Source organism: Podarcis raffonei, chromosome 12 (genome assembly GCF_027172205.1).
Source record: "Podarcis raffonei isolate rPodRaf1 chromosome 12, rPodRaf1.pri, whole genome shotgun sequence".
NCBI classification, from domain to species: domain Eukaryota; kingdom Metazoa; phylum Chordata; class Lepidosauria; order Squamata; family Lacertidae; genus Podarcis; species Podarcis raffonei.
Window position 1 is genome coordinate 47,652,929 of NC_070613.1, and position 15,615 is coordinate 47,668,543.

General features: G+C 43.7%; 2 protein-coding genes across 3 annotated transcripts in view; one reads left to right on the forward strand and one right to left on the reverse strand.

Moving 5' to 3' along the window:
- LOC128424059 (uncharacterized) overlaps positions 1-15,615 on the forward strand; it is a 155,340-nt gene that overhangs the window by 90,350 nt on the left and 49,375 nt on the right. The window lies entirely within an intron of this gene.
- Positions 1-15,615, reverse strand: part of LARS2 (leucyl-tRNA synthetase 2, mitochondrial) — a 73,103-nt gene that overhangs the window by 17,941 nt on the left and 39,547 nt on the right. For both annotated transcript variants that reach the window (XM_053409826.1, XM_053409830.1), the window contains exons 15-19: positions 14,148-14,251; positions 12,510-12,692; positions 9,721-9,890; positions 5,742-5,819; positions 3,054-3,165 (exon numbers count right to left, since the gene is read on the reverse strand). In XM_053409826.1, the coding sequence (XP_053265801.1) occupies positions 3,054-3,165; positions 5,742-5,819; positions 9,721-9,890; positions 12,510-12,692; positions 14,148-14,251 (647 nt within the window). The remainder of the gene's footprint in view (positions 1-3,053; positions 3,166-5,741; positions 5,820-9,720; positions 9,891-12,509; positions 12,693-14,147; positions 14,252-15,615) is intronic.

A 15,615-nucleotide genomic window follows, 5' to 3' on the forward strand; every position in this document is an offset into this window, starting at 1 on the left:
ATCCCCTCTCTAAGGTGGTCTCGCTAGCGTCACGGGTAAGCTTTGCTCATCACAAAAAAATACATTTGCAATTTCTCTTTTAAGATTTCTTTTTAAATAGCTTGTGCTAGCTGGACAATCAAAAATGTACCATATTTTTCACTCTACAAGACACACTTTTCCCCTCCTAAAAAGTAAGGGGAAATGTGTGTGCGTCTTATGGAGCGAATGCAGGCTCCATGGCTTCAGCGAAAGCAACGCAAAGCCTCCGGAGCACAGTGGGAGCTCCCACTGGGCTCCGGAGGCTTCGCGTTACTTTCGCTGAAGCCAGGAGAGCAAGAGGGGTCGGTGTGCACCGACCCCTCTTGCTCTCCTGGCTTCAAGGATAGCTGCCCGAAGAGTGCTGGAGAGGCGCTGCGCAGAGAGGGAGAGAATATTTTTTTCTTGTTCTCCTCCTCTAAAACTAGGTGCCTCTTATGGTTGGGTACATCTTATAGAGCGAAAATACGGTATTTTGTGATGAGCAAAGATGACAACAATGGCCGATGACAACAAACGGGGAATAACCCCCATTTTAATCATGGAATGGGTGTGTGTATGGGTGTGGTAGGATCTTCCAATTAAATAGGTCCATGTGCGCTTAGGACCCCTCTTAAGCGCAGAGTTTTAGATGCTCAGCATGCCCATCACATAGACAAGGAGCTGCTGGAGTGGGACACTAGCGGTTCTCACAACCCAGAAAAGTAAAAGACGTGAACTGAGACAGTTTTTTCATCTACTCCTGGAAGACAGAACAAATCGAGGCTGTGCACCAGGAGGGTGCTGGACATGCAGCAAGAAAGTCTCTACCTAATGTGGAAGGCAAAGTATTTATGCCACTGAGTTTTAAGGAGACAGATATTTTATTCTAGGCTCCCCCCCCACCCCCGGACAAGATTTCCTGTACAGCTACTTCATTATTTTCTTTTACTTATTTTGGTCTACCTCCCTATCCCTGAAGGGACTCCGAGATGTCAAAGGGACAGCAAAACAGAGCTTTCACATTACGTTACATTAAATGACTAGACCAAGCCAATACGGATGTGAAAGGGCCACTGGAGAAGGGGAAGGGTGGGTCGAGATGTCCAAAAGAAGGGGGGAAAGTGGGTTTTGCAAGAACCTTTGCAGCTGCAGTACCTAGAGGGATAACTGCGTTAGTTTGTAGCAGCAGCGGCAGCAGCAACAACAGAATCTAAAGCCCTTAAAGACTAACACATTTACTGTGTCAAAGTTCTGCAGACCACAACCCACACTCTGATAAAGTGAGCATTCAATGAAAGCGGAGGCCAAACTAGTGTGCCTGTCTTTAAAGCGCCAACAACAGTTTTTACTGTGACAAAGACCCTTACTGACAAAGATTCAGAATTTAGCTCTTTTCTGTTCTGGTTCTTATGTGGGCTTTGTTTAACCTTTCTGCTGACCTTTAAAGCCCTAAACAGCCTCGGTCCAGTATACCTGAAGGAGTGTCTCCACCTCCATCGTTCTGCCCGGACGCTGAGGTCCAGCTCTGAGGGCCTTCTGGTGGTTCCCTTGCTACAAGAAGCCAAGTTACAGGGAACCAGGCAGAGGGCCTTCTCGGTAGTGGCACCCGCCCTGTGGAACGCCCTCCCACCAGATGTCAAAGAGAAAAATAACTACCAAACTTTTAGGAGACATCTGAAGGCAGCCCTGTTTAGCGAAGTTTTTAATTTTTAATAGGTTATTGTATTTTAGTGTTCTGTTGGAAGCCGCCCAGAGTGGCCGGGGAAACCCAGCCAGATGGGCGGGGTATAAATACAAATTCTTCGTATTATTATTATTTCCTGTTTATTTGTTGGTTTGGTTTATGCGGCTGTATTAATTTTATGGATGCTTCAGTGTTGCTGTTTGTTCAAGAACCACTCTTCAAATTAATACGAAATCTGGTTGTCAACGTTCCCCTACCTAAGATCCCAAAACCCTAGGTGGTCCCTTCTTTGTAAAGGACCTTCTATTGAGGACCCAACTCCCCTTTGTTACTCCCCTTTTCGTCTCTGGACAGCCTCCTGCTTTTTATGATTCAGCATCCCTGCCCATTCCATCTTTCCTTCCCCTCTTTTACTGGCCCACCACTGGTGGTAAGCAGTCTCAGACCACTTTTCGCTCCATTGCTTTCCTTTCCTCCACCTCAAATACTCCCTTTGTGCTCTCTTTTCTCTCTAACACTTCCTCCTCCCTCCCTCATCATAGAAACCAACTCCTAAGGGATGAGGTCTCTTGGGACCCCCCATTAAATGGGCATGGCCATTCAAATGGTGCCTGGGCACCGCATCTTGTAATCATTTATGCGGGGCGGGGCTTACCTGGCTCCCCCGCTATTTAATTCAAGTTGGCCCCCCTGCTCCTCATGATCCTCATTTTCTCTTTGCCTCCTCTGTGCCCGAGAGCAAATGCTCCCGAAAGCTGCCTTTGCATGCTCTGGAATGCTCTCAGCATCCTTCCAATGCCCGGTGTCTCTGTGCAACCCGACTTCCTGGACAGACACCTCTGCTTTGCATTGTGAGAAGCTGAGCAGAGAGTGCCTGCGCCCCCCCACAGTAGTACATCAGGTTACATACCCTTTAGGTTACATACGCTTCAGGTTACAGACTCCACTAACCCAGAAATAGTGCTTCAGGTTAAGAACTTTGCTTCAGGGTGAGAACAGAAATCGGGCTCCAGCAGCAGCAGGAGGCCCCATTAGCTAAAGTGGTGCTTCAGGTTAAGAACAGTTTCAGGTTAAGTACGGACCTCCGGAACGAATTAAGTACTTAACCTGAGGTACCACTGTATATCCAAACACTATCTTTTCTTTATTTTAAAACAATTTCATACTATGAACAGCATCCTTATGTCAGAAAGGCTAAAAATGACCCCTGTAACAATTATTAACAGATATTAGTTGCCTCTAACCCCAAACAGTTTCATTCAGGTACAATCAAATTGTTTAGTCACGAATGCAGAGCTTTCCTTGCAGTTTTTTTCTTCATCACAGTGGTAACAAAAAAAACAAAAAAGCCCACAACTAGGCAAGTTACCTTTCCAGATCTCTGAACTTATGTGGGGGGCCATTGGGGCAAGCATGACAAAGAGAGCTGCCAAAGCATCTTCAAATTCTGCACTGTGAAGAACAACTGGCTGTGAGGCTTGCTGCAGGAAAAAAAAGAAAGGGAGGAAGAAGAATGGATTGTAAAATGTAAACACTTCATAAAGCAGCCACTCATGAAGAAAAATGACAGTATGAAAGTAAAAAGGGGGGGGATTAAGAGTTGTGCCTTGAAAAACAGTATTTCCTTTTCACAATAAGATGTTAAAGACAGCCGTAATGTTTCTGCCAGCAAAACCATGGAGAAAGAGAGCTATATGCGTAACGCACACGTATACAAAAAATTCAGAAAAGTTAATGGACACTGCTAAGCATTCAGCAAAAGCAAGCCCTTGGGATTCTGTACGCATGCCAGAGAACGCTTATGAAGATCAGCTTATAGGATTAGAGCTTCAAAAAGTACATTGGAAACTGGAATTCACTGCTGTAGTACTAAATAAATTCATAATTCCGTTTGTAAATGTGAGAGATAAGCTAGGCAAGATGGATAACTCTGGCTGGGTCTGTGCTTTGCTTGGACTCTTTGTCAGTATTCCAGCTCTTTCCCCCCTAGATAAAGCTACAGGGTTAGGCTTTAAAAAAACCCAGATGCAGAGCTGTAGGAGAGGGAGTTTTCCAAGGGTCACCCTTTCCTTTGGAAATGGAAAACAAATGTTAGTTGTTGGGCATTATTTCTTTATTACATTTATATCTCACCTTTGCTCAAAGAAGCTTGAGGTTCCCCCTTTTTAAAAGTAAAGGTAAAGGGACCCCTGACCATTAGGTCCAGTTGTGGCCGATCTCACTTTATTGGCCGAGGGAGCTGGCATACAGCTTCCGGCTCATGTGGCCAGCTGGCGAACCAGAGCAGCACAGAGCAGCTGGCGAACCAGAGCAGCACACAGAAACGCCGTTTACCTTCCCACTGGAGCGGTACCTATTTATCTACTTGCACTGCATGCTTTCGAACTGCTAGGTTGGCAGGAGTAGGGACCGAGCAACGGGAGGTCACCCCATCACGGGGATTCAAACTGCCAACCTTCTGATCGGCAAGTCCTAGGCTCTGTGGTTTAACCCACAGCGCCACCCGCGTCATTACAATAATTCTGTAAGATAGGATAGCTTAAGAGACACTGAGCAGCCCCAGGTCAACCAGTGATCTTCATGGCCAAGTGGGGATTTGAAGATATACAAGCCCATTCTAAAGAATGCACAGAAAGGGGAAAAGGCACTGCTGCAGGGCAATAGCCTGGCTTGCTACCTGTGGGTGCGATTATGGGTTTGTTTTGTTTTTGTTCTCGTTTTTATTATGTACTTTGTAGTTTTATTTCACATCTTATGCTGTAAACCATCTTGAGATCTTTGGATGAAGGGCTGTATATAAACTAATCAATCAATCAATCAATCAGATGTTTGTGGTTAGATGTATCCTGCTGTGCTATGCTCTCCAGTTCTAAATAAATACAATTAAAAAGTTCAAAGAGTTACTGGAATAGACAGTGGTCTTGCTTGTAATTAACATGAAAACAATAGGTGCCTCTGATACTCTGCAACTGTATTCCACTCAATAATCAGAATAGCAAAAGAGGTTCTGATTGGCTGAAGACGCACGTTTCCCCAGGTGCATAATACGGTGCCGTGACCAAGTACATGGAAAATGTGAGGTTCTCAATTTGTTAGCTTCAGAGGAGGTATGCAGGTTGTGTGCAACAATTAAGAAATAAAATCCATTTATTAAATGCACATAATCTCCCACTTAACCGCACAGCAAGCCCTCATCCTGTGAAAAGCCTCGTTGGCAGGTTGACATTCCTTCTAGGAATCCTATCACACCAACAACTTGTTTGACAGCTGCCTACAGATCTATCAGAAGAATTCATCATCAGACTCCTTTAAGTAACACTGTGTGTGTCTACTACAGTTACTGCAAAAGGATCATCAAAAGTGAAATAAGAACAGATTTCACTGCTTTCTGATGAAGTAAACCTTCTTGGGCTTGTTCTAATCTTAGATTTCCTACTTCCTGGTTTCAGGTGAGTGTGATAGTCGATATTCTCAAATGCAGATTAAAAACTGTGCACACTACTTAAATGCTCTTAGGTTTTATTCTGTACCCACCAATCTGTTAAGAGTGTGAACACATGGCTTATAGAGAAAGGCCTTGTTATTACCGTACATTAGACCCAAGGCAACTGTAGTTTCAGTTTCAACATGCACAATCTTTGCCAGGTGATATAGTCAACAGCGGTCTTAGCTCAGTTAAATTTCAATTTTCTTCAAAAGGTAAAACAAAACAATTATTTTCCAAGGTAGGGGAAACAAAACAGACCGTAATATATGTTCTAATTTACAATATTAACAAGGGTGAGGATTTTTTAGATATTAGATTAATTATTACTGGTCTTCGTGATACTGGGAATGCCATATTTAAGCAATTCTAAAAAGGAGGATTTCAAACATTCCAAATCAACAGGGAAAAATGCACTATGGATAAAAATGATCTTAGGGAAATGCCAAAACTAAAAGCTTTTAGAACATTTAAACCACCAGCTGCACTCTTGCTGCTAAGCATGGATCTGTAGTGCACATCAGTACCGTAAAAGAAGTTATTAAAATATGATAATTTACATGGTATACTCACTGACAAAGTGTTACTGAGGCCCATCAGTCGAGCAATTGCGGTATGAAATGAGAAATCATCCTGGAAGAATTCGGTTACCTAATTGCACAAAAGAAAAATGTTCTCTCTTTGATTAATTCAATTTACTACAGCTCTGCAATTCTTGCTTATTTAAACAATGTCTAGGCATCCCTTTACTGAAACGAACAGGGTGCTGCATAAACGCTGGAAGTAGAAACGCAATGGGGTAGTCAAAACAGAAATTTATTGATCCAACACATTTTTAATCCCGACTAGTCCTTCTGTCCATTTTTAATTACAGAACTGGTTCTATATACACGCAGGTCCCACTATCAGAACACAACAAGTTCTCAATAAATGGGTCATTAGGCAAACATTCACATAATGAGCTGATGATTTCTATTATTTCCCATGGGAACATTTCTCATCCATGCTTCCTCTCTCCATCCTTTCTGTTTGAAACTGCTGCAGCCAATCCGCAAGAGCCCTACAAGAAAAATTGTTATGTCCAATCTCTCTCCTACCAATGGTTTCTGCCTTAAAACAGCTGCTGTCGACCAGCACAACAGAAACATGTAAGGAAATGGGCAAACCCCAGCTGTTAGGGTATCTGAGTCAACCCTTTGTGGAGCAAGGTTTGGGGATAATCCTTTGTGTTCGGATAACAAGCAATCTGACAGCGGGACCTGCATGAATTGTATAGGACTATCTTGACAGGCGCAGGTGGCGCTGTGGGTTAAACCACAGAGCCTAGGACTTGCCAATCAGAAGGTTGGCGGTTTGAATCCCCGCGACGGGGTGAGCTCCCGTTGCTCGGTCCCTGCTCCTGCCAACCTAGTAGTTCGAAAGCACGTCAAAGTGCAAGTAGATAAATAGGTACTGCTCCAGCGGGAAGGTAAACGGTGTTTCCGTGCGCTGCTCTGGTTCGCCAGAAGCAGCTTAGTCATGCTGGCCACATGACCCGGAAGCTCTACGCCGGCTCCCTCGGCCAATAAAGCGAGGTGAGCGCCGCAACCCCAGAGTCGGCCACGACTGGACCTAATGGTCAGGGGTCCCTTTACCTTTTTATCTTGACAGACAATCTGTATGAAAGTCATAATAGTACTGTTATAGACATTAGTATATTCATACTTATTTATTAAAAGTATTTATAATCTGTCCTTCATCCTAAAATCTCTATAGATGAACGACTATTATGAAAATACCTATAGTGTATGACTAGGATTAGCCCCATACTAGCAAATGTGCAAAATAATTCTGAAGTGGAGGGAAGTTTCAAAAGCAGCGTGAGCTATAGCATTTTTATTTTTATTAAGCTTGAATATTTCTCAAAAGAAATCTGGGCAAACCTGAAGTATGTAGTTCTTTGAATCCTGGCAAAACATTCACAAACATGGGTTTGGACAGTCAAAAACAACTACTTGTGCCTCCCTGTAAAGACTTGCTTCATAAGAAGATTCCCGATTACATACTAGCCTCAAGTACAATTTTGTGTAAAATATATATTATTGTAGATAAATTATATATTATTATAGTTACAAAGTATAGGTACAATACTTTATGCACATAGGCATAAACAATCATGAGGCTTCAACCACAAACTGACTGAAAACACATCTTTGATAAGCTTCATAGGTTGAATCCTGACAAGACAGAGGTACTGTTTTGGGGGGACAGGGGGTGGGCTGGTTTGGAGAACTCCCTGGTCCTGAATGGGGTAACTGTGCCCCTGAAGGACCAGGTGCACAGCCTGGGAGTCATTTTGGACTCACAGCTGTCCATGGAGGCGCAGGTTAATTCTGTGTCCAGGGCAGCTGTCTACCAGCTCCATCTGGTACACAGGCTGAGACCCTACCTGCCCTCAGACTGTGTCGCCAGAGTGGTGCATGCTCTGGATATCTCCCGCTTCGACTCTTGTAATGTGCTCTACGTGGGGCTACCTTTGAAGGTTACCCAGAAACTGCAACTAATCCAGAATGCAGCAGCTAGACTGGTGACTGGGAGCGGCCGCCAAGACCATATAACACCGGTCCTAAAAGACCTACATTGGCTCCCAGTACGTTTCTGAGCACAATTCAAAGTGCTGGTGCTGACTTTTAAAGCCCTAAACTGCCTCAGCCCAGCCCAGTATACCTGAAGGAGTGTCTCTACCCCCATCGTTTAGCCTCCGAGGGCCTTCTGGCGGTTCCCTCACTACGAGAAGTGAGGTTACAGGGAACTAGGCAGAGGGCCTTCTCGGTAGTGGCGCCTGCCCTGTGGAATGCCCTCCCATCAGGTGTCAAGGAAATAAACAACTATCTGACTTTTAGAAGACATCTGAATGCAGCCCTGCTTAGGGAAGTTTTTAGTGTTTGATGTTTCTAATATTCTATTGGGTGGGGTATTATTATCATCATCATCATCATCATCATCATCATCATCATGCATCTCCTCAGGATTCACCACTGGAAAAATCCTTACACAGTTTATCAAACCAGTAATTCTCTCTAGAGTAGTTCAGAACTGTTGTCATCCTCCAGAATCAGATCTCTACTTGATGGTTTCGTCTTGCCCATACAGCCAAGATCCAATGTTATGCTATCAAAACCTATATTGTATGGCACCCTTTAATTATTCACACTCTGGTAGGAGACCATGCCACAGCCACAGGTATCTAGACCAAATGATTTCCTTTTGAGTGGGGTCTGGCATAACGTGCGCAGGCCAGAGGAAGATGTAGAAGTGAAACCTGAATGTGATAAATTTGAAAACACTGTGCCTTATTAAATCATTTGTTCTCCAGTAGGTGCTGGAAGAGGCAGAATGGCTGTGTCTTTTCTCAAACAGTCTCTTGTGGCACCTTAGGGCCTAAAAAATTCATTATGACATAATCTAAGTGGACCGTAGTTTATGAAAGCCTATGTCAACATTAGTTTGTGAAAGTTTATGGCACAATAAATTTGTTGGTCTTTAAGGTGCCTCAAGAATCTGTTTCTGGTGAAGAAAACTAACCCCTCTGGAAAATGTCTCAAATAATTAACACTGAGTAGGCTTCCAAGGAAGTTACTGCTAGATGTTTATCTTCCGCTTTTAAAATAAAGATGATGTATGGTAGATCTAAGTGTGCCTGGCTGTGCAGCGGGATAAGGATTATCACCATCCAGCAGCATTTTAGAAACTGTTCTTGCTTTCTTTATCGGTGCTTTAAGCTGTGCCACACAAAACAGAAGAAATGGAAGCACTTATGGAATTTATAGAGCGTAACATTGGTATATTACCTGCAGAGCAACAACTTAGTCTTTATAAACGCAGAGAGACAATTCCTCTATATTGCTTTATAACACTTCTAGCTTTATCACATGTGGGGAGCGAGGATCATTATCAAACACCATTATGGAGTCACATTTACTTTCCCAGGCTTAAAAAGGAGGGAGTTTTAAAAGCAGTAAAGTAATCAGAAGACTAATCTACTATATATCTTGGAAAGTGAATTGTCTGTATGTCCATTTGCTTGTTCTCTATGGGTTCAGCTGCCTCTTAAGAGATTGTTGCCAAACTCGGCACAAAGGTTTCTGAGGTGGGGTCAGCACTTTCTGTTGATGTTTGGATGCCACCCGCCATTTTGAATCAAGATGGTAGACTGACACATCACTTTGGTGTGACTTTACCCATTTGGGAGTATAGGTTTGGTTGACTCTTGAGATACTGTCACCAAACCTGGCATGAAGGTCGCCATTTTGAATCAAGATGGCAAACCAAACTGTGACTTTGGCATGACTTCCCCTGCTTCTTGGTGTGACGGGTCCAAACTTACATATTACCACTATCCAGTTAATGGTAACGAGGGTGAGTCGGTTGGGGGGGTTATAACACTCCCCACTATATTCTATTAAAATAAAAATAACATTATATTGTTAAAGTTTAGTGTGACAATGGACAAAACATCACTAAAAACAAAAATGACTCCATCATTTTTAGAATAGCCAGAATTCTTTCTAACCTCAGAGACAGTGCTGTTCTTCTGCTCCCAGATACGCTTGGCTTCAGCTTTCTCTTTCTGATTCAGTAGCTGTGGACTTGGCAGAGTTCCAGAATTCCTAGCTTCAATAAATTTGGTTGCTAAGTTCCAGAGGCGAGATTGCCATCTTTCCACCCCAGGGATTGCATCAGCTGAATGAAAAATGACAGGAGAGAGAGGTTTTCATTAGCACGAGTTAAGATAACATTTTCAGAGGGAGAAAAAGAAGATAGACAAAGAGTTCTCCCCCTTTTAATTAGTCAGCATTTAACAGTTTTGAAGCTAGCAATACTTTAATATACAACTTGCAACCAGAGTAAAATAAATTCACTACCTTACTGCTATGGCAGCTACACTTTATATTTGAAATATTCAGAAGTACTTTCCTTTTTGTTTTTAGGCTGAACGCCTAGTGACAGAAATGCCTTAACAGAGAAGGTCCCTTCCACCATTGACGTAAAGTGAGGACAAACACAAGTACCGTATTTTTTGCACCATAACACTCATTTTTTTCCTCCTAAAAAGTAAGGGGAAATGTCTGTGCGTGTTATGGAGGGAATGCCTACGGGTGGCATGCCTACGGATTTTCCTCCTCTAAAAACTACGTGCGTGTTATGGTCGAGTGCGTGTTATAGAGCGAAAAATACAGCACTCTCTCACCAGAGAGGTCAAAGAAGATGCAGCTTCAAGTGGTGCAACTTGAAGAGCAAAGATAAAGGCTGCTGGTGCAGAATTCAGCAGCCAGGCTGCTCACCAGAGCATGGGTGCAATCCTGCTCCTCTCCCATGTTTGGCCCTGTGCTTTTGGAAGCCTTGTGTTCCCCCCCATCCCCAAAAGGCTATATGAATTTGACTTCAGCAATTTCAACGACTCAGGCATTCAATTTAAAGCCCAAAATGAAAGAAGAAATCTAAAGACTAGATTAGAAAGAGACAATCCAATGGGCAGGTGTTATTGTCCAGATGGTATCTCTGGAGTGCTAAACTGGAAGGAAAAATGGAGATAGTACAACAGTTTGCACGACATGTGCTCATTTTGAATTCAGCCACTTTTCAAATAAAAATAGAATAAAACCATCTCCCACTAGCGATGATATAGCTTGACCCTGTCTGCCATTAGAATGAGTAAGGATCAGCACAGACTGTGGACTAGGGTCACTGAGTCATCACATCTGACATTGTAAAAACCCTCTCTGAAAGTATCCTTAATGCTTATCCTTCATATAGTATCCAAAATGTCTTCAAAACAGAAAGCAAACAATCACTGCTTTTTGTTTTTAACTCCGCCAATTGCAAATCTGCCGTGGAAAAAAGCAAAGCACGTCACAACAGCACATGATTCTAAAAGGCGGAAACAGGTTATAACATAGGAGATCTGGAATCTGATCTCCCAACTTATTAAAAATGAATGTTAAAGCAGATGCAGGAAACTTTGGCGTTGTGCACAGCAGTGGAGCTGGGGACAGGGTGGGCAAGTTAACCCTTCCCTTCATGTAGTTTTCTTGGTCTAAACACCCCCCCCCAAGCTGTCATTAAGCTAGCAGCAGGGGGAAAATTACAGGTATCTTTTATGTTCACATTTTTTCCACACCGGTGCCAACAGAAGCTTCAGAGGGAAATTTAGATTGGGATAACCCGCAGGGAAAGTCTGATCGCAGATGTCCAATATCATCCCCAAACTCACCACGATTTAGAAACAACTGGACGTAGATTATGCTTGTTCTTATGACAATTCACAAATAGCATGTATTGTAGTAAAACTGCAAAAGCAGTACAGTGGTGCCTTGGTTCTCAAACAACTTGGAACCCAAACATTGCAAACCTGGAAGTAAGTGTTCCGGTTTGCGAACTTTATTCGGAAGCCGAACATGCTCAGTTTCGAGTGCCACACTTCCGTTTTGAGCACCACGCTTCCGATTTGAGTGTTACGCTTCCAATTTGAGTGCAAGGCTTCCATTTTGAGTGTTACACTGAGATCTGTCTGTTTTTGCTATTTTATTTTTTTTGCTTTGTTTTTGTGACTGTGTAGACCCAGTTCAACTACTGACTGATGGATTGATTGATTGTGTGACTGCAGTACATTTTCTATTGCTTTTATTTTACAGATCCATGGTCTTGTTAGATAGTAAAATTCATGTTAAATTGCTGTTTTAGGGGTTGTTTTTAAAAGTCTGGAATGGATTAATTCATTTTGCATTACTTTCTATGGGAAAGCACGCCTTGGTTTTGGAACGCTTTGGTTTTGAAACGGACTTCCAGAATGGATTAAGTTTGAGAACCAAGGTATCACTGTAACTATAAAAAACCCCCTATAAGAGATATTTTGCCCAAAGTGAAAAGCACTGTCTAGATCAATCTGCGGGTTTTGTCAACCATCTAAGCCAGGGGTTGGCAACGTGTGGCCCGTGGGCCAGATCCGGCCCACCAGCTGCCCCTGAACCAAGCCGCCAGCTGGTCAAGTCCCCCACGCACTGCGCTAAACCGGCGCAGCGTGGTGCGGGGACTCACCAAGCAGCGACAGAAATCGCGTCTGCACACGCACAGATACCGGAAATCGCTTCTGCGCATGCGCGATTTCCGGCAACGCAGACATGTGCAGACGCGATTTCCGGCGTCACACTGTGCCAGTCCGGCCCACGGATGATCTCCGCGGGAGTGATCCAGCCCATGGCCGGTAAGCCTTGCCGACCCCTGATCTAAGTCCTTAAAGGCATTTTGTGCAAACACAAATCAAGGAAAAAGAAGAATTTGGGTGCTGGGAGGGTGCCTTACTCTTTGCATCCCACAAGATGTCCTGCTCTGGAGGGGAAGCAAACAGGATGTAGAGTCTGACTGTATCAATTCCATACTTCTGGACCATTTCTTCAGGCTCTATACCATTGTGCTTGGATTTACTCATTTTTTCCCACATCACTTGTAGCTTCTCTTTGGTTTTTATGTGAACAGGTTCAGGACCTAAACAGAGAACAACACAGAAAAAAACAACTGCTTTTGCTCTACATGTTTAAAGAATAACTGGTTGCTTTCAATCCCTTCTCACACAATTATAATACACAATTGGATTGCTGCAACATGTATATGGGGCTGCCTCTGAAGACAGTTTGGAAAATTCAGGTGGTACAGAATTTGGTGGCCAGGTTGTTCTCAAAGGCAGGACAATTTGAGGATATAGTCCTGGCCCGACTGCATTGGACACACTGGCTGCCAGTTAGTTTCCAGGCTCAATTCAAAATGCTGGCTTTGACCTATTAATTCTCAAAGGCACCAGGGCTCCCTGTTTGTGGAATGGTCTCCCCAGGGTTAGCTCTCCCTGATCCAAAGCAATTGTCTTCTAGGGACTGAGAAGAGCAACATCTTTCAAACATCCTGGTGAATGTCCTTCACAAAACAACGCTTTTATGTAAGTCAGTGCTTCGGATGTTAGAAGGAAGTAGCAGGGAGCGGAAGAGCAAATGAGTTTCAATTCCACTTATCACACTTCCGGTTCAATGCATGAACACTCCAAATAATTTACATCTGCTTCATCCATACATAAAATATAGGAACAGACATCAGACCAAAATATGCAGTACTCTTTTCCAGATAAACATATAAAATGCTATTCCGCTATCCACAATCATCTACCGGGAATACCTTGCTAGATATATGAAAGCCTTTCCTATTCCACTGACCAAAACAGCATCATATATTGTTACAGTCAACTCAGTTCTAGCATCAGTGTGTGCAGTCTATTTCTTCCCTTAATATGATTACAGCAAGATTTGGGAAGCTAGAGAAATTCTTGTCCACAGGAATATTGTGAAAATTGTTCAGAGGTTTAATGGACAAGATTGGGGGGGGGGGGTTCCTGTGATCTCACTGAGGGAAACCCAGCATAGTAAGATCAAATATTGGTTTTTGAGCCATGGTACCACCACTATAGGGACGCGGGTGGCGCTGTGGGTTAAACCACAGAGCCTAGGACTTGCCGATCAGAAGGCCGGCGGTTCGAATCCCCGCGATGGAGTGAGCTCCCATTGCTCGGTCCCTGCTCCTGCCAACCTAGCAGTTTGAAAGCACGTCAAAGTGCAAGTAGATAAATAGGTACCGCTCTGGCGGGAAGGTAAATGGCGTTTCCGTGCGCTGCTCTGGTTCGCCAGAAGCGACTTAGTCATGCTGGCCACATGACCCGGAAGCTGTACACCAGCTCCCTCGGCCAATAAAGCGAGATGAGCACCGCAACCCCAGAGTCGGTCACGACTGGACCTAATAGTCAGGGGTCCCCTTTACCACCACTATAATTGATAGAACCAGCTACCTATTGTTGCCAAGTTCTATGTACTCTGCCAAATAATGATCTTTCCCAAAACTGGTCATGTGATGTTTAGGATATAGCTAGAGGAATGCAATGCCCATAACAGACTCACTTACCAGTAAGATCAATTTCTTCTCTCTTCAAATACTGCCCAGTTGTTGATACTCTGAAAGTCCGATTCTTGACAATACCTTGAACTAAGAGTTTATGAAAAGGCTCTCTGAGGACAAATAAAAATAATTCTGCTGAAAATAACAGTCGAAACATACTTTCAGCATACTGTATACATGTAAGTTTTGGTGATGGGACATCAGGCTGAATACTTCAGGAGCAGAGATCTTGAGCCACCCTGAAATTTGCACCCATCTCCAAAAAGCTGGCCTCACTCTATTTTTCTTCTCTGTGTGTCAACCAAAGGGAGCATGGCAGTCAAATGGTTTGGGACAACCTCCCCCCACCAAAGAAAACCTGCACGGACCCTCCTTTGGGTCCCCTGCCTCTGGAGGAGAGGCAGTTAGTGATTGAGGATCAAGCTTCCTTGGTGGTCACTCCCCAAATTTGGAATATCCTCCCTATGGAAAACTGCCTGGTACCAAGCACAATGACTTTGGGGGCAAGGAGAAGCCCTTTTAATTTGCCCAGCCTTTCCCATCTTCTGTCTGCCTCTGAATATCAACTGCTGAAGATTATGCCTTCCCATAGGCACTTGGTTATCCAGTGTGGGAGCAGAACGTTCAGCTAGTGGCAGGTCTTTGGTCTGATCCAGCAAGGCTATTCTTATGTTTTAGTACTGTGTTTTAACCACTGTAATACTGGCTCTGTTATAAATTTGCTTTTGTATTGCTGTTGCTTTAATATGTTTCAGCCTATTTAGAAAACTTTTGTGACCTGCCCTAAGAGTCTCCCCAAGCAGCTCACAACCTGTTGGTAAATACATATAAATTCATGTTCTAAACAAATGACAGAACACATAGCTGTCTAGATGAAGAAAGGTAGGAGCTCTAGCAAGGGCCTAGGGATGGCAATCCAAGAGCCAGATTCCCCAAAGAATCAGTCTGGTTTCTACCAGGGGACTCATAGGATCATAGAAATGCAGAGTTGGAACCCCCTTCCAGGACAGATGGACATTCAACCTCTGCTTAAAAACCTCCAAGGAAGGAAGAGGCCACCACTTCCCGAGGGAGTTCATTCCACTTTTGAACAGCTCTGTCATAATGTTCTTCCTGATGTTTAGTCGGAATCTCCTTTCTTGTAACTTGAATCCATTGGTTTGGGTCCTACCCTCTGGAGCAGGAGGAAACAAGCTTGCTTCATCTTCCACGTGACAGCACTATAGATATTTGAAGATGGCTGTCATATCTGGAAGGACAGATCCTGAAGCTGAGGCTCCAATACTTTGGCCACCTCATGAGAAGAGAAGACTCCCTGGAAAAGACTCTGATGTTGGGAAAGATGGAGGGCACAAGGAGAAGGGGACGACAGAGAACGAGATGGTTGGGCAGTGTTCTCAAAGCTACCAGCATGAGTTTGACCAAGCTGTGGGAGGCAGTGGAAGACAGGAGTGTCTGGCGTCCTCTGGTCCAG